This window comes from Pollicipes pollicipes, unplaced genomic scaffold, assembly GCF_011947565.3.
Source record: "Pollicipes pollicipes isolate AB1234 unplaced genomic scaffold, Ppol_2.1 Scaffold_6138;HRSCAF=7277_pilon_pilon_pilon, whole genome shotgun sequence".
NCBI lineage: Eukaryota > Metazoa > Arthropoda > Thecostraca > Pollicipedomorpha > Pollicipedidae > Pollicipes > Pollicipes pollicipes.
In genome coordinates, this window is record NW_023596818.1 from 1,118,117 (window position 1) to 1,139,110 (window position 20,994).

The 20,994-nt window shown below is 54.4% G+C and overlaps 2 protein-coding genes across 2 annotated transcripts; both read left to right on the forward strand.

The window, feature by feature from the left end:
* Positions 1-2,576: 2,576 nt before the first annotated feature.
* Positions 2,577-8,681, forward strand: LOC119106029 (von Willebrand factor A domain-containing protein 7). Its single transcript, XM_037229623.1, has 8 exons — positions 2,577-2,630; positions 2,806-3,077; positions 3,967-4,169; positions 4,549-4,725; positions 6,076-6,212; positions 7,135-7,196; positions 8,306-8,381; positions 8,661-8,681. The coding sequence occupies exons 1-8, from the start codon at positions 2,577-2,579 to the stop codon at positions 8,679-8,681; spliced, it is 1,002 nt and encodes a 333-aa protein (XP_037085518.1).
* A 61-nt stretch (positions 8,682-8,742) lies between these two features.
* Positions 8,743-20,759, forward strand: LOC119106030 (uncharacterized). Its single transcript, XM_037229624.1, has 10 exons — positions 8,743-8,887; positions 10,158-10,385; positions 10,848-11,167; positions 11,653-11,759; positions 12,124-12,317; positions 16,245-16,444; positions 16,958-17,144; positions 18,355-18,487; positions 19,380-19,562; positions 19,895-20,759. Exons 1-10 carry the CDS (start codon positions 8,864-8,866, stop codon positions 20,107-20,109), a joined length of 1,791 nt encoding a protein of 596 aa, XP_037085519.1. The 5' UTR covers positions 8,743-8,863; the 3' UTR covers positions 20,110-20,759.
* Positions 20,760-20,994: the final 235 nt, after the last annotated feature.

A 20,994-nucleotide genomic window follows, 5' to 3' on the forward strand; every position in this document is an offset into this window, starting at 1 on the left:
TGTGGACCAAGAAATTGCTTACCTTACCTGCTTTCAACACATGATTGGTAACCAGAGTTAGCCATTTTCTGTTATAATCCATAGAGTTTTATCATAAGACAAATTATGATGCCACAGGGCATGCAATGGGCTTATTTTGTTCCATATTCCTGATTATTTGCCCCAAATTTCTTGAAGCGGTCTCTCATGGCTGCTTTAAGCAGGTGCTTTCTACAGTTGTCATGGTTTGCTGACTGGCAAATTATTGTACTGTGTATATACACTATATTTTTAACACAAGGACACTCTAAGCTGCATGGCAATTATAATATGAGTTAAATATTAGTATGCATCAAATAGTCAGACCATTCCATTTAAAATGTGAAGCCAACACCTCAAACTTTGTCATTAAATATGAATAAACAAGCCCAAATAGGTACTTTTGCTGCAGCGGAAAAGGCATGCAGCAACACTGGCATGGTCATCTAAAAGTCATGTTACTTTTGGAGAAGAGCAATTGGTTTGTGGGGCACACCCATTATTGCTCTTGACATAGGTTAACCATGGCAATCAAAATAAGTTGTTCAAAGTGATTTTAAGTGTTTTGATTCGTGTGTTGTTAACTTTGTCTGATGTCAACAAGCATGCCCAAAAGAACTGAATAAAAATGAAAGTTGAAACCAGCCAAAACTGAGCTTTATCATATAACTGAGCTTTATAACTGAGCTTTATAAGTTCCATCTTTTGTGACTTGATTTTTTCACACCCGTACGGTCTTTTTGCGATGGAATTTTTCACTCCCACGCTAGTTCAAAAGCTATTCTAGCTCCCTGGTGTTTACCTTTCACAAACAAACATGCAAATATTTTGTCCTGAGGCTGTGATTGCTCAAGATACAACATGACCTGGTAATTGAAATCAATGAAATCGACGAGATGAGAACGTTTACGTCCAGGGTAAACTAGGTGTCATGAAAAACAAAATGCTTTGAGTAGATACAGATAACATTTAACTGACTTCACGCTTGTGTGTGTGTATGAACTTTTGACGCCACCTCACTATGTAAGCTGTAGAATGTTTCATTCAATGCGTCGGACAGTACTGCGAAGGCGCAGTGGTTCGTAAAGGGTACATTCTAGCGGTAGGTGAAGATGGCAGACATCCACTGGTCGTGTCATGGTGCGGGCTCAGGGGCGTGGCCCACCGACCACACACATCCGCTCACGCTCTCGTCATACCGATTGTTCTGTCCGTTTCCCCGTCCGAACGTGTCGGATTTGTGTCGCTGTTGCGGCAGGCTGTTGATATATTGGTTTCGTAGTGCCTCCTTCAGCTTGTTGGAAGCTTCAAAATTTTCTGCTTCCCACGTGAGGTAATACTGATATCGCATAAGAGGTAGTGCAATTATGTAATGTTGTGGCAATTTTGCAGTAAAACTCGCCTGATCAAACAGCTTGCATGCAAGTGCGTGAACAACATCACGGCATAATGGTTTACAAATGCAGTACCGTTCGTTGAACGCCACATGGCGGTACTGCCAGTGATAGCACACACGTAGCCCCGTCAATAGTGCGGTCAAAAGTACGGTCGCAGACCAGGCCGGACCGGACCAATGGAGTTACACAATTCCCGCTTAGATGGCATTGAGGCTCGCTTGGCCGGCGCTCGCGGCGCTTGCAATAGGTGCGCTACCAATGAATATTTGGTCTTTTGTCAACACACACAGACGGCATGAGTTCTTCAGCTCCCAGTTCGTAATTTATCGGTGCGAGTGGAAAGTGAAAGCAGCGAAAGGAAATATTTGCCACTCAACCAATGCCATCAAACGCTCTTCGCCAACCAGCCGCACCGCCGTCATCGAAACCATTGAGCTAACCTCGGAGATCGATAAACTGGCTGTCCGGGCTGCCGACATCGGCTGAAGAAGCCTTCTTGTGACCTGTTTGAGTCAAGCCGGGCGTCATCGGACCGGAAGTGACTCGCTACGGCAGCATCTGGCGCCCCGGCGGCCTTCGGGCTCGCCGGGCTTTACGCGCTGGTGTAACTTCCTGCGACAAACAGCCGAGTCCGCCTCAGATCGGCGCCCGACAATCGACACTGCTCGGCCCCCGTACGCCGCGATAAAGCGACTGGAAGTGGTTCCGGTTGGCGGCACGCATTCGGCGCCGGGCGGCCGTTGGTACCTGTTGCGTCGCCGCGTCTGACCGGCACCCCTGGGGTAAGTGGGAGAGCGCTGGTCATGGATGGTCGCGATACGTCGGGGGTTTTCTCGAGTGGTTAAGGTGTGGGTTTACCGGACCAAGCCGGCGGTGGACGCTAGACCACGCCAAACGCAATTTATATGCATTTGATATGGGACGTGGAATGGGATTGCGATTCACGTGTTCGGGGCGTATCGATATTCAAGGAGATTTCCTCGAAGTTGTAATTGTCACGTCGTGCCAATATTTAGCCTATCTTTTGACTATACTTTCGTGACCTGTCTAAATCCCCGAAAGTTGAAGCCATCGGGAATGTCAGATCAGCCGCGTACCTAGTGGCGCACGCGGTTGACAACCCCAGATGACCAGGCCAACACCGTGAACATAATCGCGGAAATGTCACATCAGACCAACACACACACGGGTTTCGACATGCTGAGTCGCATCGTGGTGAGCTGGGAGACAGCAGCTACTTAAACTGACGTTCTGCGGCAGGCTGTCCCCCGCGCCGCCATGGGCCTCGCTCTCCCCGCCTCGGTCGCCCTGCTCTGCCTGGCGGCCTGGCGCGCGCGCCTTCCTGCCCAGCCCCGTGCCGCCGGCACTGGCCGGTACCGGCCTGCTCCAGTGTCTCCTCGAGGCGCCCGTCCAGCAGACTTGGACGCACCGCAACATCACCCGCGAGGCGATGAAGCGCGCCGCCGTGCGCCGGTTTCGCGCGCTCGCAAACGACAGACGCATTAACTACGGTCCGGACGAGCTCGACACGGTGGCCAACGTGTTCATCAAGCTGTACGGTCGAAACGCGACGGGCGCCGGCGTGGCGTTCGCGGCGCGGGCCGAGCTGTTGGCCGACCAGGTGGCGCGCGCCGACAGCGGTGCTGCCGGCATTGACCCCAGGTCAGTGGCGAGGCACGCCCGGCGGCCAGCAGCAGCTACGGGATCAGGCGGGTGGCAGCCGGGTCTCGAGACGGGTGGGGGTGGTTGGGGGGGGGGGGGGACAACGGCTCGAGGTTTGTCCATGAGTAGAGCAAGGCTATAGAGAGGGGAAGGCTGAAATGAAATGGGTTAAGATTGGGTCCATTATAAATCAAAGAAGTCGGGAGTGTCATCAAACACGCTACATTTTACATGTTTGTTAAACCGGGCCTCAAACACGGTAAACTGATGTAAATAATGCCAGTAAATCTCCGTGTTGTAATAGACTGAGCCGTGCACGAGTCCATCACCCGAAAGAGACTAATTGGCTTATGAATCGAAATTAAATTTGATCCATTGCAATGAACCATATCTTAAAAATTAATTGTTTGAAAGGCTTCACATGCAGCCTTTTTATACCCCGATGAGATTGTTTCCGCTTAATTTTGACACCCACAGATACACTGCTTTAAATTTTCACAACTTTTTAAGGCAGCTGTGAGACCGTTGGCGGCACCTGCGACAACAACGAACGGTCCAGGATTCCTAGTAGTTTGATTGCGAACTGCGACTACGCACTACGGGTGTTTTAGGAACATCGTGCGACATTTGTTACGCAAATACCGGCGTTTACGATCACTTGCACTAATAACTACTAATCGCCACGGAAAACACGCGAATTGTGGGCAATTAAGTTTGCGATTTAACGCACTGAGCTAAGCGCATAAGCGTTAGCAAACATTTACTCGGCGAACAATCGCAAAACCAACAGGGCGCTAACTCGCCCGCGCTCGCCGTTTTTGCCTAGGCTGCCGGTCACGAGAGTCTGCCGACATCGCCGCTGTTAAGGAGCGCACACTGCCGTCAACAGGTATCATTTTGACGCGGAGCAGCTGAAGGAGGCTCAGAAGCTGCTGCAGGTGCGACACCAGCAGCTGGTGACGTCACTGGTGTCGGGCGGCCGCGCGGCGGGCGCGCTGAGGCTGCTCGGGCTGCAGCTGAACGCCATCCAGGACTTCTACAGTCACTCCAGCTGGGTCGACCTCGGGCGGAACGGCATCAACTTTGCGCTCGGTAGGAACGCACGGGGTCTGCAAGTATGGTTTGTTTGACCACACTCAGGAGGAGACGCATGGTGACGACAATGCGTCTCCGAACGGAGAGGGCGGCAAAAAAAGATTAAAATTTAACGAAAAAGAAAAACGTACACCTTTAGTGATGTGACTGGATATCTAGACTCGTTGACATCGAAAATTTAAGAATGTGTTCACCTGGTGTTTTGGGTTTTCTTGTTCGGTCAACTGATAATTGAAGGGCAAGGACCGGTGACGTGCACAGCCTGAGAGTCATCAAAGCTTTCTTTTTCAAGCTATCGGGAGACTCGTTCCCTGATATCGCGCCTCAGTCCGATGCCCTCGAATCACAGGTCAGCAAACATAGCCCCACGCCTCAGGTATTCCGGGCCAGGATGTGGGCGCCGCGGCCGAGGAGAACGACGTCGTCTGCGTGGACTGCGACCAGGCGGACGGCACCTGCTATAACAACGTGATCCGCGACGGCAGGCTGACGTCCGGCTACCTCAGCGGACAGCGCATCAATGGCGCCAGCGTCACCAAACCGCAGAACCGAGGTGGGAGACTGCGACGCCAGGGTGGGCTCCTGTTCAGCTGGCAGAAGCTAGGTGGCGCTGTTTTGGAGTTGGCCCCCTGGAGGTAGACCCATCCACTGGACGCGGGGCGCATTCCGTGGAAGTTGAGGTACACTCTGTGGGCGTGGAGTGCACTCTGTGGGCGCAGGATACATTCTCTGGGCGTGGAGGTGTGCTTTCTGTGCGTTGAGTGCACTCTGGGTGTGGAGTGTACTCTGTGGGCATGGAGTGCACTTGTGGGCGTGGGGTACACTATGTGGGCGTGGAGTGTACTCTGTGGGCGCAGGATACATTCTCTGGGCGTGGAGGTGTGCTTTCTGTGCGTTGAGTGCACTCTGGGTGTGGAGTGTACTCTGTGGGCGCGGAGTGTACTTGTGGGCGTGGGGTACACTATGTGGGCGCGGAGTGCACTCTGTGGGCATGGAGTGTACTCTGGGTGTGGAGTGTACTCTGTGGGCGTGGAGTGCACTTTGTGGGCGTGGAGTGTACTCTGGGTGTGGAGTGTACTCTGTGGGTGTGGACTGCACTCTGTGGACGTGGAGTGTACTCTGGGTGTGGAGTGTACTCTGGGTGTGGAGTGTGGTGTGAGTGTACTCTGTGGGCGTGGAGTGTACTCTGTGGGCGTGGAGTGCACTTGTGGGCGTGGGGTACACTCTGTGGGCGTGGAGTGTACTCTGTGGGCGCGGAGTGCACTCTGTGGGCGTGGAGTGTACTCTGGGTGTTGAGTGTACTCTGTAGGTGAGGAGTGCACTCTGTGGGCGTGGAGTGTACTCTGGGTGTGGAGTGCACTCTGTGGCCGTGGAGTGTACTCTCACTGACCGGTCGGCTGTTGCGACCAACAGAGCACAATAGCTTACATCGACCATCTTGACGATCGTGAGGGTGTGGGCTCTTCCGACATTCGTTGGGGCGCTGTCGTCTGTCGTTCCGGTGTCGAGATCAGTCACTTTACTAAACAGTTCGAGAGTCGTTGCAGCCGGGGTTGTACTTTTTAACGTTTTGCCACGCATTTGGAGCCAACCTAGCTGCCGGCGGTTAAGAATCTCTCGAAACTGGAAAAGCCAACCCATTTTGTGACTCAGGTCTGTTTATGCGTCACAGCGGGCTTCACGTTGGGGTTTCCCAGAAACGTGCAAGCACTATTGTATCTGTGCTCCTCCCCTCCCTTGCCTTCCAAGCGATTCCTGCACATACGCTGGCTGCGGCGCCTGCGTGATGTACCCTCGGCGCGTGGCTCCCCCTGTAGACCGCGCGGGGTTAGCGCGTGTGCCGACGGCAGCACCTCAGCCCGCTGCTCTGGCGGTCCGCCCACGCTCCGCCTCTCGCCCGCAGGCAAGTGTAGCCACGGCGGCGTGGGAGACTCGAGTCGCACCCAGCCGGCCATTGGCGGGGTCAGCAAGGACAGCCTGGCGCCCTGCTTCTCACCGCACCACTACGCGCACAGTCGCGCCGCGGAGTTCGCCGTCCAGGTGAGCCGGGCGCCGCTCCAGGAAGCCGTAGCGTGGAGCGAGCAGAGCATACCGAGCATACCGAGCACCGAGGAAAGCAATGTTCGTACCCTGCGTGCGTTACGTTCATAAGGTGCGATCTTTACTTTTCTAAGCACGGCTGAAAATTTGCTGATATTGCCTGTTGTACAAACAATGAATGTCTTTTGATCAGCAATCTTTTGATGCATGCCCAATGAAGGTAAAAGGGAATGTTTCACATTTACATGGGATTTTGAACTGAAATAGCCTTTTTGAAGACCTTGCGGTGCTGCTCACAATCCCGCCCTTCTAAAGACCTAAGCCACTCTAGTTACTGGGCTACACGCCCTTGAAAAGGGGAAGATACACCGGGGAGAGTATTTCAAAGTCACCTCTGCATTTGTGACATCATAGTCACATTACTCAAATCTAGCCATTTCCTAACCCATGCGGCGATCAAGCCCCTTCCCCCAAAAAAGAAAAGATCGCCGAGGCGTTGAGATCTGGCGTTCGTGAGCGCGATTTCCTGGTATGACGGCCGTCAATTGGCTCTTAATCAAGTTGTGAAAGGTACGATAACGTTATCAAACCACAACGCACTGAGGAGCATATTTACTAAACAGAGACGTGTGTTGTCTAGAGCAGTCTTTTTCACTTAAAAAGTATACTAAGAGCTATAAGTGAGTTTCTTTTATCATATCTGATACTTATTTCAATATTTTTAAATGTGCAACATTCCCTTCCATAGCTTTTCAAGATTATCATTACACCAATTTTCCAAATTATCCAAGTCATAGTTAATCCTCACCACCGTAAAATGCCATGACAGCAGCCATGCCACTCGCCCCTCTCCCCCCCCCCCTCCCCTCTCCCCCACCGAGCCCGCCGTGACCGGTCCGTGGCCGTGACCTGCCCACCGCAGGCGTCCGAGGCCTACATCTCGGCGGTGCTGGCGGCCGTGGGCGAGGAGCGGGCCGACTGGCTGCTGGGCCTGTCGCCGCGCCAGTGTCTGGTGCTGGCGCTGGACGTCAGCGACTCGATGCAGCCGGAGCTGGCGGTGCTGCGGCAGCTGGCGGCGCGCCTGGCGCAGGCCCCCGTCCGGCTCCAGCCCGTCTGTTTCGTGCTCGTCCCCTTCAGCGGTATCGGTGAGTGATCGTCCCCTTCAGCGGTGTCAGTGAGTATTCGTCCCCTTCAGCGGTGTCAGTGAGTATTCGTGCCTTCAGCGGCGTCGGTGAGTGGTCGTCCCCTTCAGCGCCGTCAGTGAGTGCTCGTGCTCCTCAGCGGTGTCGGTGAGTGCTCGCGCTCTTCAGCGGTGTCGGTGAGTGCTCGTGCCCTTCAGCGGGGTCAGTGAGTGCCCTTGCCCTTCAACAGCGTCAGTGAGTGCCCTTGTCCTTCAGCGGCGTCGGTGAGTGCCCTTGCCCTTCAGCGGCGTCAGTGAGTGCTCGTGCCCTTCAGCGGCGTCGGTGAGTGCTCGTGCCCTTCAGCAGCGTCAGTGAGTGCTCGTCCCCTTCAGCGGTATCGGTGAGTGATCGTCCCCTTCAGTGGTGTAGGTGAGTGGTCGCGCCCTTCAGCGGCATCAGCAAGCGGCGCCGCCGACCGATCATGAGGCCCTGCATGGGTGCTGTTCCTGCACCAATGGCGGGGTCCATAGTCGCTGCGGTGTGAGCGGGCGCGCTGGGTTCGCTGCAGGTATATCAGATTCAGGGCGGTCGGCCCCCTGTATGCGGTTCAGGGGTCAACGGCTGTCAACATTGCAGGCGCTTCCGTCGTCAGGTATGAATCACTGCTGCTTAGAAGCACTGTGGTTCTGTAAGGAGTACGCTCAGGTCTTTGCCTCATGACAGGGCATGGCCAGCGCGAACCGAATCACACCCACGCCGGCGCCCGTCCCATTACCCCGTGTGACCATGGCCATGAGTGGAGAGGCCGCTACGGCAATGGTGGCGGCAGCCATGTCAATGTCCGTTGGATGGGTAGTATTTCCTATATTTTGACATGGGAATAATCTCGTCTCGGCAGCTTTATCGCGATAACCTTTGTCGGCTTTTCTTATCTGTGATCGTGACGTATCTCGCATGTGGCCGTGTCCCCAGCCGCGTCATTCCTGGTGTATTGCGGGGTCGCGGCAGTGTCGCCGTCGTCCTGCTGCCCCCGTCTGGACAGGTCCCGGTGAGGGGGGTCTGTATCTGGTCTCGTTGACGGGGTCTGTATCTGTTCTCGGTGACGGTGGTCTGTATCTGGTCTGGGTGACGGGGGTTGTATCTGGTCTGGGTAACGGGGGTTTATATCTGGTTTTGGTGACGGGGTTCTGTATCTGGTCTCGGTGACGAGGTCTGTTCCGTCCGGGTGACAGGGTTTGCGTCCAGGCGCTGCGTGACGGTCTGCGTGGTCTGGTCCGGGTGAAGGAGTTCTGTATTTACTCCGGCTGACGGCGGTCTGCACCGGCAGGCGTTGGTCCGGTTCGGGTGACGGGCAGCGCGGCAGAGTTCCAGCGTCAGCTGGAGACGCTGGCGCCGGCGCTGAGCGGCGGCGGCCGGCTGGGCCTTTCCGCCCTGCTGGCGGCCGCCGAGACGGCGCCCACCGGCAGCAATATCTACCTGGTGACAGATCGGGCGCCGGGCGACACCGCCTACCACCTGCCGGCGCTGCAGATGCTGGCCGACACTGAGTCCCGGGTAAGGCAGCAGCCGGCTGCCCCTCCCAGCCGGCCCCTGCTGCCAGCCGGCTGCTGTTCCCAGCCGGCTCCTGTTCCCTGCCGGCCGCTGCTGCCTAACATCGGCACCCGCGCGGTGCTGCCTGTAGGAGGTTGAGTGCCTTTGTGTATGATTGTTAAAAAACTGTTGTTACCTCCAATCCCGCTGAGCTATGGCCCATACCAGCTGAAGGCGTGAGGAGCTGATCCTGAGAATTCGTAGGTCGACCCACAAAGTGACGACGCTTTAGAATAAGCTATCTTTGATGCCATTTCAAAAGGCAATGCTCGAAGCATGCAGCCCTTAATTAAGGCATCACAGCGTGGATAATTTATTTGAACTGCGCCATCCAACCGATCCCTTTTTTAGCCGTAGGTGTAAGCGAGTGCTGAACTGTGTGACATCATATCAAATCCATATCAAGGTCACAACGGAGGCATCTGTGTTAAATCATTATGCTGTAGGGAGTCATATGTTGACGTCAAACGTCTTTTTGAACTGCGTCCTGAGCCGTTAAAGTAAAAGCACATCCTGTGCCTTGGAAGGTTTTCACACGCAAAAAAACACTGAGGTACAGCAATTGGAGCTTCTTACGTCATTTAGGGGCGGTTTTGGGAGACATTTCCGTGCATATCACTAGATGCTTGAAGTGAATGTGCTATCCGCTCTTCTCTTGTTGTCAAGAATCATCTTGGAGCACGGTGCTTAACTTTTAAAATGAGATCCAGCTGGAAACTCAACTCTCATCTAGCTTTACCAGGGCGTATTGGAAGAAGGATTGAAAGCAGAAGGCCACCGGGTCACGCGCCCCGTTCGTCACCGAATTTTGTCAAGTACTTAACGTACGGCATGGTGCTTGCATGAACATGAACAAACACGTTAGTAAAAAAATGGGATGACACGTAAAAATAAGTGCAGTGAAAACATGCGGTGTAGTTTATGCCATGCAGGAAATTTGGTTTGCCTGCGTGACGCTGAAATCGTTCCTTTAAAAAAATTAAAATGGACAAAACACTCCCCACTCTGCGAAGATCAGGCTTTGCGTATGCTGTATCCATGTTTTGGTATGCTTGAGTACATTGATGCATGATGATTGATGCACTGAGTACATGATTTGAGCACCACCCAATGTAATCTCATTGAGGCAAAGCTGTTGTCAAGATATCCGCATCGAATTAGCCGTTTCTGTTGATCAGGCGCAGGGCTCTGACTCCGCTGACCCGACGCAAACGGCTCAACGGCCCGTTCACAGGTGAACCTGATTCTCACCAACGGCGCCGGACTTCCGAACGTGTTCGGTCCGGCACCGGTGCCCGGCACCGGCCCCCTCGGCCAAGCCGACCGGCGAGGCCTGTTCCTGGACCCGCTGGAGCTGTACAGGAACGTCACCAGGTCGTCCGGGGGAATCCTGGTCGATGCCGACAAGGCTGGAGCGGCGGATGTGCTGCAGATGCTGGATCTGGCGGCCAACAACTCAAAGGTGGGAGTCGTCCTCCTGCTGCTCCGTGGGCGGAGAAATGTGCAGGCAAATAAACAGCCAGGGGGGGGATGGAGTAAGTCTACTGTGCTGCCGGCTTATTTGCAGCATTGTAATAAACATTCTGCGATGAGTGCAATGCAGCTTGTCGGTACTGGAGTTGTAAATACCATGGCTACATTCGTGTTGCCGAACAGCAGTTTCAAACGACAAATGTAAACATCCAAATTGTCATTGCTGGCAGCTCAGGTTCGGCATCTAATGTGGCCGGCCAGCAACCTGTAACTGTAATGCATCAGCGACGAACGTGTGACAAGTAAAACAATACAAAAAAAACAACGCCAAAAGCGGTGCGAACAGAAAACAAATGTGCGTGGTGCCGTGCTAGGCCATCGGATATCCCGCCACGTCCCCAATGGGGCGTTCGTGCTCTTAAACATGCGACTCGCGCTTGTCTGTTGCCAGGCCACCATCCTGCTGGCGTACGACGTCGGCTTCCCCACCTTCTCCTACACGTTCGCCGTGGACCAGACGGTGTCGCAGCTGGAGGTGGTGCTGACCGGGGCGGTGACCTCGGCCCAGCTGGCCTCGCCGCGCGGCGCCCGGTTTGACCTGCTGCTGCCGCCGTCGGCTGCCGAGGACGCCCGGCCGTCGGCCGCCCTCGTACGAGCCGTCATCAGCTCTGCCAGTCTGCACGTGCTGCAGCTGGACGAGCCGGTGGGAGGCGACTGGAGGCTAGATCTGGCCAGTCCGGACCTCTACTACCCGGCCCACGTCGCCGTCAGGTCAGCTGTCCGGTCTGTGTGGCTGTCAGGTCAGTTGTCGGGCCCAGATCGCCGTCAGGTCAGCTGTCCTGTCTGTGTGGCTGTCAGGTCAGTTGTCGGGCCCAGGTCGCCGTCAGGTCAGCTGTCCGGTCTATGTGGCTGTCAGGTCAGTTGTCGGGCCCAGATCGCCGTCAGGTCAGCTGTCGGGTCCACGCTGCCGTCAGATACGTTATTCTTTGCGCATCTCGCTTCGATCTCAGATCAGCTATCAGACTCGAGAAGCCTGCTGCTTATTCGAAGTTGTCCCAAGTAACTCGAGAAACCCCGAGCAATTGGCTGACCTTATGCAATCCCAAATTATTCTGTCGATTTGCAAGCACCCAGGTGTATCGTGTCCTACATCGCACCACACAGTCACAGTTTTCCTCCCCTGTGCACTTGTTTCCAACCATGCATAAACGGCCGGCTGTCCTTTTTAGAGCTGTCACGGCCTCTGTCCTTTCCAGAGCTGTCACAAACCTGGACATCCGGGCCTCGGTGGTGGTCCTGGCAGACCAGGGAGTCACACATCCGGGAATGCAGGTGGCCCGCGGCAAACTCGTTACAGGCAACCGTAAGTCACAGCTGCAGGCGAGTTTTCTCACGACGCGTCCATTGCCGCTTGGGGCTACTTGTGGAAGCGTGACGACGAGCTTTCTGGCAAGCGATTACGCAGCATTATGTATTAACAATATACATGAGTCTCATTTGATGTTATTGAACTAATGTTGCAATCAACAACCGGTTTGCTAACTGATTGATCATTCCCGTTCTGTATTTGTTATCTAACTGTTTCGACCATTTTAATTTCACGTGCGCTTTCAAGCTTGTCTTCGATGCAGAGAGCCAGGCTCCGCAGCGCGCATGCGCTAACTGATCCCAAAAGCAGCGTGACTCCCACTACTTCTCTGGGTCACCCTCGCCTGGTGTCGGCGCAGAGGGTGGCCCGCCGCCTCACGTGCTGCTCCAGCTGGTCAGCACCGACGACCAGCCGTTCCGTGACGTGGACGAGGTGCGGCTGACGGACCTGGCCGGCGCGGCGATCGCCGACCTGCCGTACGACATGGCGCCCCGCTGGGACGCCTACCTGCCGCTGCCGGCCGCGCTGCTCGGCCTGCCGGCCAAACTGCGGGTGAGGCGGACACGCCGCTCCGGTGGAGCCAGCCCGGCCGCCGGGGTTTGAGCGCGGCAGTGGCGGTAGGGCTGGCTTCGATGCGTTGGCCAGCCCGTCGTACCGATCCAGCAGGTTCGACGAGTTTTAGGAAAGTCTGCGGCTGCTTCTGCTGCTCACGTGCTCTCTGCGCTGATGTGCTTCGGCGCAGACAGATGCGTCACAGATGCGGCGTGGGATGGCCGCTGCATGAGTGTTAGGGTTACGGTCACCACGGCCCTGAGCACGTGGCACATTTCTTAAGAGATTGAGGGGTCAGAGTTGTGGAGGTTGCCATAACGGAACACCTGTGAAAAACTTAACTGAATTCGTCCGCCTATGCTCCGGTTATCATTAAAATAGAACAAATGTACATAAATACACAAACACAGGCACCCGCGCACGCACGCATATATATATATATATATATATATATATATATATATATATATATATATATATTGTAGGCTGCACTTATAGTATGCATTTTGAAGCTGGTGTGCCGGCCACAGGAATCACTTAGGGTGGAGTTCCCGACAGTTGGCATCAGCTCCTGCTAAACGCACCTGATCTGTGAAGCTAAGAGAATGCAGCTGCACTCCTCTCCTGCATTCTGAAAAGAAAACTCTGCGCATAATTTATCATTGCGTGCTTGCGTAATTCAACGTGCCGTTGTTCATGTACTCATAAGAAAGTTCTTCACAATTTCCACGGTATATTTATCTAATGCAACCCGTTGTCGACAAAGGTTAGCGACACACAAAATTTCATCGACAACGCATACGCATTACAGTTTATGTAAAACAAATTATAAGCACCACACCATTCGTCGTTTCAGGAAATGGTCATCAACCTTTCATCAAATATGATCAGACAGATGCTCTACTGTTGAAAATTCCTTTTCCCTCCTCGTTTCAATAAATATGAGTGTAAGCCTGCTGTACTTCTGGGGAACGCTGTTCCCTCTTGTTTTGCCTCTGAATGGACCGTGAACATCATACGCCTCAGTTCTATCCTGTGGCAAATGAAATGTCCGTCATGTCAATGTCAGCGCAACGCAGATTGATTAAAACGGGATTTCTAGTTGGGATGGCTCCTTTGAGAACATGCGATTGTGCTCGTGTACGCGTACTCTGCGCCCAATGCGCTCACCGGCGCCTGGCCGCTGTCAGAGTCTTGGTGTCACAGTCTTGTCAGAGTTTTGGAGCCGTGGTCTTGGCACAGGGTTGACAAAAGGGCCCATCCTGGGGAAGTGCCCCTCCCCCAACCCCCAGAAAATCACCGTATGTGGCCCACTTGATTTTGAGGAGCACGAATTTTCTTCGCATATTTTTGATTGATATATGATTCCTTCTTTAAATGAAACAGAACCCAGAATGCACCGGAAAAATAATTCTGTTTGTATTTTTGAACTTTATAAAGTGAAGGAACCAGGCGTTAGATGACTGTATATAAGAAACTACCTGTGCTTTTCATATAACAGTGTTTCAATGAACTCTTTTTTAAGCCGTTAGGGCTTGGGAACTTTGCCGAAATTTGTGTGTTATACAGAGACATTGCAAACGTAGATGATATTGAACGTAGATTGTAGATTATCACGGAACAAAATTTTGCATTATAAAATTCGTCCAAAATCGATTGATGGAAGAATTTTATGATGTAGTTTTCACTATGCACGCTCACAAGCTTTAGGAACAAAAACTCGATGTCCCGCGTTACAGCGGGCGGCAGAAATGTTGACGTTTGTTAAGTAGCTACCTTTGAATGCCTTAAAATATCAACTCTTACGTTTTAAGATTATCCGGAAGCATTTTACAGCTGTGGAATTTTGTATGCGTAAAAGGAACGGATTACCGTCCAAAGCACCGAAGACCGGCGTTGGAGTTTGGTGGCGGAACTAGACAGATAATTACGAAATCTCTGTTTCCGTGCTACTGTCGTTGTTTATCTGATTCAAGACGATACTGGTGAATTACTTGCCCAAGTCTAACTTTTGCACCGTACGAATGGATTTTCAAAGATTTTCCAAGGCATTAATTCACGATGTTTGTTCTCCTGCGCCAGGCGCTGACCACCGCCCGGTGGCAGCTATAGCGGCCAGCGCCGCTCGGTTTGATGGAAACACCCACGACCATCGGTGTTCTTGCTTCTAAGATTGCGATCACGCAAACGCAATCCTTTTTTGTAATTCGGTTCTCAGGAACAAGAATGAACGTCGTCGTCTGCATCGGCCTTTTTATTTTGACCTCACTTTGATCCGTCCTATTGCACACTAAGAAAACATTTTACCCTTTCTGGGCAAGGGGCTTTTGGATAGCACACTCGGGGCACGTTATAATTACAGGTCAAGGGCTGAAGGCTCATTCTGTTCAAGCGTTGGGTGCATGCCGGCTGTCACACTGGCCACACGGGGCGGGGTCCCGTGGTCGGTACGCAAGCCCTTGGAGGTATCAATCATGCATTGGTTGCCTGCCTTACACCGGAGGCCCTTACGCAGGGACTTTGGCCCTGGATCGACGCTGGGACCCTTGTTGACGTAGAAAGTCCCTTGACCCACGCGGGTGTTCTATAATCGGTACCAAGTGTGCTGTTCGGCATAACGTACCCTTGGCTGAAATGGGATGGAAGGCTGGGGCCGGCCCTCCATCCTATTTCAGCATATGTTTTACCCTGCTCTGGTCAGCATACGTTTCCTTGGCCGACTGGGCCCTTTGCCGACACAGGACCACTGTCAGACACGGTAGTCCCTGAACGACGCAGGGGCCTTCACTGATTCAGGAGTCCTAACCCATGTAAATCACGGGTACCGATCTTATCCCTGCCTGGGAAGTGAGCCCCGGGGCTCGGACCGATACGGAGCCGATTATTCGGTGTAGCTCGTCTTTAACGGAAATAGATGCCCGCATCGTCTCAGGGTGTCTCAATCGGCGCAAGAGGCCTTCTGACTGACATTTGAGGACCCGGTCCTGTGTGTTGAGGCCTTTAATGTCACGTACAGCCATCCCTTTGGCCCTCACTCGGGCTTTTCACCGGCTGTCTCGAGGGGACCTTCGGGCACCTATGCGGGTCCCGTCGAACACAGCCCGAGGCCGACTCCGGGCCCTTTGTCAATACAGAGCTCTTGTTCGGCACTGTGGGCCCCTGGTGTGTGGGCCCCTGGTACGACTGGTGTTGTTTTGGTGGCCATTGTCGGAAAATTATGTCGCTATCGGTTTAGTCGTATGGTGTCGATCGTTCGGTTTCCATGACTGACCCATCGAGTATTCACGTTGAATTGCAGCTCAACACATTTCGGGAGTTCTTCCGAACGTGGACGGTTCATAAATTGGTCACATTTTCGGTTTCTAACATTCTACGGGTTTTCAGATAAGATGTGAAAAAATAGCGCAGCTTTCTGCAATCAGCCAACTTAATGTTGCAAAATAGACCGGAGGTTGCAACACATATGAATCTTGTAATTAAAAACATGCAGCATGCAGGAAACGATAAGATAGCTCGAAAAGAATGATTACCTCAGTCAGCTGCACTCAACTGAACATGGACGCATAATTTTCACTTTCTTTGTTCCTTTTCCGAGAAGCATTTACAATAAATATTTTGTGGAACTAGTACAATTTTGAGCTCCAATATTTCATGTTTTCCTCTTGTCATGCATTTAGGCTTCAAAAGGCTGGAGCGGCCAAACCCACCATTGGGCCGCATTGTATATGGGGGGGGGGCACAGTGGTCCATCTTAAAGGATACAAACTGACACCCGTGACTCTGGGCTGAGTACAGGCCCAAAGTACGCGTGTATGCGTTAGCCTGTTCCGCTGTGAAGAGATGAGCCTTCCACTGCGCGTTGACGTGCGTTCCATTGTCACTTGACACACCTTCGGATGTGAGCTAACGCGTGCTCTCGGTGACCAGGTGAAGGGTCGGGCCCGCGACGGGAGCCGGTGGGAGCGCGAGGCCCTGCTGCGCGTCACCACCTCGGCCGTGACCTTGACCGCGGTGCGACCCGAGGTGGGCGCGGCTCGTCCCGGAGAAACCGGAAATATCGAGTTTGTGCTGACCAACGAGCTGCAGCAGCCTCGCACGCTCCAGCTGCACGCCACCGACGACATGGGGTGAGACGCACATCAGCGCCAGACCACGGAATGCCAGGGACACGTCTCCGGTGATGCGTTTTGCGTGCGCTGACGGGCTGTTGTCGACAAAGCGGTGTTCGCTGGGGGTGGGGGAGGGGATGTGAACGAATCATATGTGATGAAGAGCGCATGGATCAAAATCGCACTGAACGCCAACCATTAATAACTCATGGACTAGGAGTACGCAAAATTGTCTTGAACGCAAACTTTTGACGATTTGTGAACGAAGAGTACGCCCGCCCATGAACGAAACGGGACGCGGCGAGCGAGCTCAGTAATCAAAGCACAGCATACCAGGCTGCACTTTGTGACTCGAATAACGATAGGATGACATAGAAACATCACCCACGGCCAGCAGTCCCAGCGTCAAGTGCACCCTCGTTTCTTGGGCCACCGTTCGGTATCGGCGCCGTTCACAGGGCGCGCCGGCCACCCCCAGCCCCGCACCACCCATACGCCAGGGCTAACACCGCGCCCCGCCAACGCCGCCAGGTATGTGCAATCGCTGAGCGACACGGAGTTGGTGCTGCCGCCGCGCCAGAGCCGGCTGGTGACGCTACGGTACTACGTGCCGCCCGAGGCGCGGCCCGGAGACGCGGCCACTGTCCAGCTCTCCGCAATGGTGTCCACGCTCGAGGACGGGGCGGCCGCTCATCAGACGCTCACCGTGCTCGGGCAGGTGAGACTGTGCTCCAGACACGCACCGTGTTCGGGCAGGTGAGACTGTGCTCCAGACACGCACCGTGCTCGGGCAGGTGAGACTGTGCTCCAGACGCCCACCGTGCTCGGGCAGGTGAGACTGTGCTCCAGACGCTCACCGTGCTCGGGCAGGTGAGACTGTGCTCCAGACACGCACCGTGCTCGGGCAGGTGGGACTGTGCTCCAGACACGCACCGTGCTCGGGCAGGTGAGACTGTGCTCCAGACACGCACCGTGCTCTGGCAGGTGAGACTGTGCTCCAGACACGCACCGTGCTCGGGCAGGTGAGACTGTGCTCCAGACGCTCACCGTGCTGGGGCAGGTGAGACTGTGCTCCAGACGCCCACCGTGCTCGGGCAGGTGCGACAGCGCTTCACACGCTCATCGTGTCAGCTACGTGAGGTCGGGTGGCGGCACCACTGACGTGCCGCCAGGCTGGGCAACACACTGACCGCTGGAACAAGCTTGGAGCCAGGTGAGTTGGAGCTAACAACTCGCTTCCGTCTTTTGAATTACACAGGCCGATTTGGTTGTGCCTCTATAGAAATAAACGCTCATAAATGTGTACAAAGTCGTGGCCTTATTATGCAATGAACTCCACGTAATGTAGGTGAACTTATGTTATAACCGCAACCCAAACGAACCCAAATATAACAATGTTCACACCGACTTCATGCCCAGGACGCGGAAAAACAAAGGAACTTGCCTTCTTCAAAACAAAATGGCGGTGTCAACCACATCGCAGAATCCTACCCATGTAGGCAGCATATGCTGTCCAGCTGGCCTAATGTGCCGTTCTTGTGACAGCCAGTTGACTTCTGCGCGCTTGATGTGACCGTCATATGACTGCTGAGCACAGACGTGAAAATCATCTGAATCCCGTGCCAGATGACAGTCACGTGACCGCTGACAGATGGGAAGGTCATATCTCCGGCGAGTATAGATGCGAGGACCATCTGACTTCCGCCTGCTGGATGTAACGACTGTCTGCTCCTGGGAAGCACCGGAAGTGACGATCCCCGGGTTAATGTGCAGCGGAAGTGACGATCCTCGGGTTGATTTGCACCGGAAGTGACGATCGTCGGGTTAATGTGCACCGGAAGCGATGATCATCGAGCTAATTTGCACCGGAAGTGATGATGGTCGGCTAATTTGCACCTGATGTGACGACCGTGCTGCTCTGGTTGCAGGAGGAGGACTCATCCGCTCCGACCTGCACCGTTCAGCCGGGGGCGGACGTGGACTGCGGCGATTATCTGACCGAGGACGACTGCGAGGAACGCCTCTGGTCCGTTGACATTGTGGCTTCCGACTCCGGAGCAGGTACTGATGGTGCAGAGGCAGGTCTTGGTGACAAATGAGTTAGTGCTCGTGACACTGGAGCTGGTTCTGGTGACACCGGAGCTGGTGATATGTGCGTCTAGACAGGTGCCGGGAATTCCGAAACCGGCGCCCGTAGCGTTAAAGGCAAGCTGTGATAGCAGCAGGACATATACTGATGACAACATTAGGATAGATACTGATGACACCATCGTAGGCATTGCTGCCACGGTGCAGATGCTAATAACACAACAGCTACGGAATGCGCACGACGGTGGAGCTGACACATTATGATCACGCTGAAAACAAGCTGACAATATCGGGATAGTTACGCATCAGTACAGAGACTACATCACGAGGGCGCATCTCCAGCGCGCACCCCGCCCAGGTCCGCTCTGTCCCGTCGCCAGTGCTGACGCCTCCCGCGCACCCCGCCCAGGTCCGCTCTGTCCCGTCGCCGGTGCTGACGCCTCCCGCGCACACCGCCCAGGTCCGCTCTGTCCCGTCGCCGGTGCTGACGCCTCCCGCGCACCCCGCCCAGGTCCGCTCTGTCCCGTCGCCAGTGCTGACGCCTCCCGCGCACCCGGGCCAGGACCGCTCTGTCCCGTCGCCGGTGCTGACGCCTCCCGCGCACCCCGCCCAGGTCCGCTCTGTCCCGTCGCCAGTGCTGACGCCTCCCGCGCACCCCGCCCAGGTCCGCTCTGTCTCGTCGCCGGTGCTGACGCCTCCCGCGCACCCCGCCCAGGTCCGCTCTGTCCCGTCGCCAGTGCTGACGCCTCCCGCGCACCCGGGCCAGGACCGCTCTGTCCCGTCGCCGGTGCTGACGCCTCCCGCGCACCCCGTCCAGGTCCGCTCTGTCCCGTCGCCGGTGCTGACGCCCCCCGCGCACCGGCAGGCATTCACGAGGTGCACGTGTTTCCGCGGAACGTCGGCCAGCTGACCACGGACAGCTTCGTGGTGGGCATCCAGCAGATGCAGGCTACGTACCGGGCCTCGTGCTGCCACCCCAAGGCCAACATCACGGTGGTGGACCGACTGGGCAACATTGGCACATGTGTCATGGACCTGGGCAACGTCTGTGAGTTTGATAGCTTTCTGGCGCTCTATACGGCGAAAGCAAGGTTCTGGCCACTGTTCTGCTCCACATCACACGGCTTGTCTATTGTAGTATGTATGTATTGGTAATGATATTCACATTGCATTACTCACCCATAGATAGCATGTGGTTTCATTAACACATCTGTTGGGTGCAAGATTGTGTTAATGAAGCATGACGTTAACAATTATCATGTGGCTAGATGGCCAGAAAACATGAATCGTAGCAAAACGACAAGCGTTTAAATACCAAATTACTGTAAGCTAGTTCCACTGTTCGCCAGATATGTGAGCGTCTTCTGTCCCCTGCCGCAGCCTTCGGACCGCTGCTGGGATCCGCCGGGCTGGTCCTGGCGATCCTGATCCCGATTCTGATTCTGATCCTGCTCATCGTGGCGCTCATCTTCTGCCTGGTGCGGCGCCGCAAGCACAGCAAGTCGACCGACCTGCCGACGGTGGATCAGCAGCGGCGTCAGGAGCGGCACCGCCAGCTGGCCGAGGGGGCCGACCAGCCCTCCGGCCAGACGTGAGCCGCGCCGGGCCCGGACTCCGGTGTGGGCGCCGTCAGGAGGCGCTGGACTCGGCCGGACGGGCGGGTGTCACCCGGACCAGGCGACTGCCGCCGGTCACACGCTAAGAAATTACGTGCTTCGAGTCCGGAAGGTGTCAGTTGTTTTTGTCAACAGCCCCAGGGTTGCTGTCGTTTCGGGATGACTTCGCTGTGTTTGCATACTTCGCGGGACGTGGCTGTAACAGCCATACGAATGTTCATGTTCTGGAGGGTTTAGGAAACGGTACATGCTCGAATTTCTATGTTCTTAATATGACCTGGCTCTTGTTCCACGGTACCGGCATCAACACGCCCTTACTTTCACAACATCGACACCAACTGCCTTTTGAGGTTGAGCATGTCCGGTCATAACTAGTCAAAGGATGTCACCGGAATATGTCAACCAATCCATCGTCTTACAACGCTGTCGCTTTTCATAATGAGCCATTGCGGTACGAGCTCAATTATTTACCTACATTATTAAATTATCACACTATGGCGCCTCCAAGGATATGACCGCCGCAATGATCGTCTTCTGAATCATTTAGGTGTCTTGATGCTTATTAGTTGATTACGAAACGTGTCGCTAGTCACTGAATGTTCCTGATATTTGTATCAATACATGGTGTTGCCAGCTCACAAAACTTTCACTCGCTCCGCCACCAATGGAACCGCGGAAGGCACTCGGCAGCGCTCACATACGGACAGGGAGCATAGTCAGCTGATACACTGGCATTGCTGGACTGACTGGCATGTCACACCGAGTGTGCTCGGTAGCACCGTCTTCACGAGCAAATAGGGATGGATTGTTACCTGATATTCGATTACCGAAACTGCATGCCAACTGCGTCACGAACCATTTGAC

Bases quoted from the DNA above. Each gene is read 5' to 3' on its own strand.
- LOC119106030 (XM_037229624.1), top strand. From the start codon at position 8,864: ATGCTGGCCGACACTGAGTCCCGG. The intron at 11,168-11,652 runs GTCAGCTGTCCG...TGTCCTTTCCAG, and splicing joins CCGGCCCACGTCGCCGTCAG to AGCTGTCACAAACCTGGACA. The intron at 16,445-16,957 runs GTGAGACGCACA...CAACGCCGCCAG, and splicing joins CACGCCACCGACGACATGGG to GTATGTGCAATCGCTGAGCG.
- LOC119106029 (XM_037229623.1), top strand. From the start codon at position 2,577: ATGTCACATCAGACCAACACACACACGGGTTTCGACATGCTGAGTCGC. The intron at 3,078-3,966 runs GTCAGTGGCGAG...TGCCGTCAACAG, and splicing joins GCTGCCGGCATTGACCCCAG to GTATCATTTTGACGCGGAGC. The intron at 7,197-8,305 runs GCTGGGCCTGTC...CCGTGTCCCCAG, and splicing joins GAGGAGCGGGCCGACTGGCT to CCGCGTCATTCCTGGTGTAT.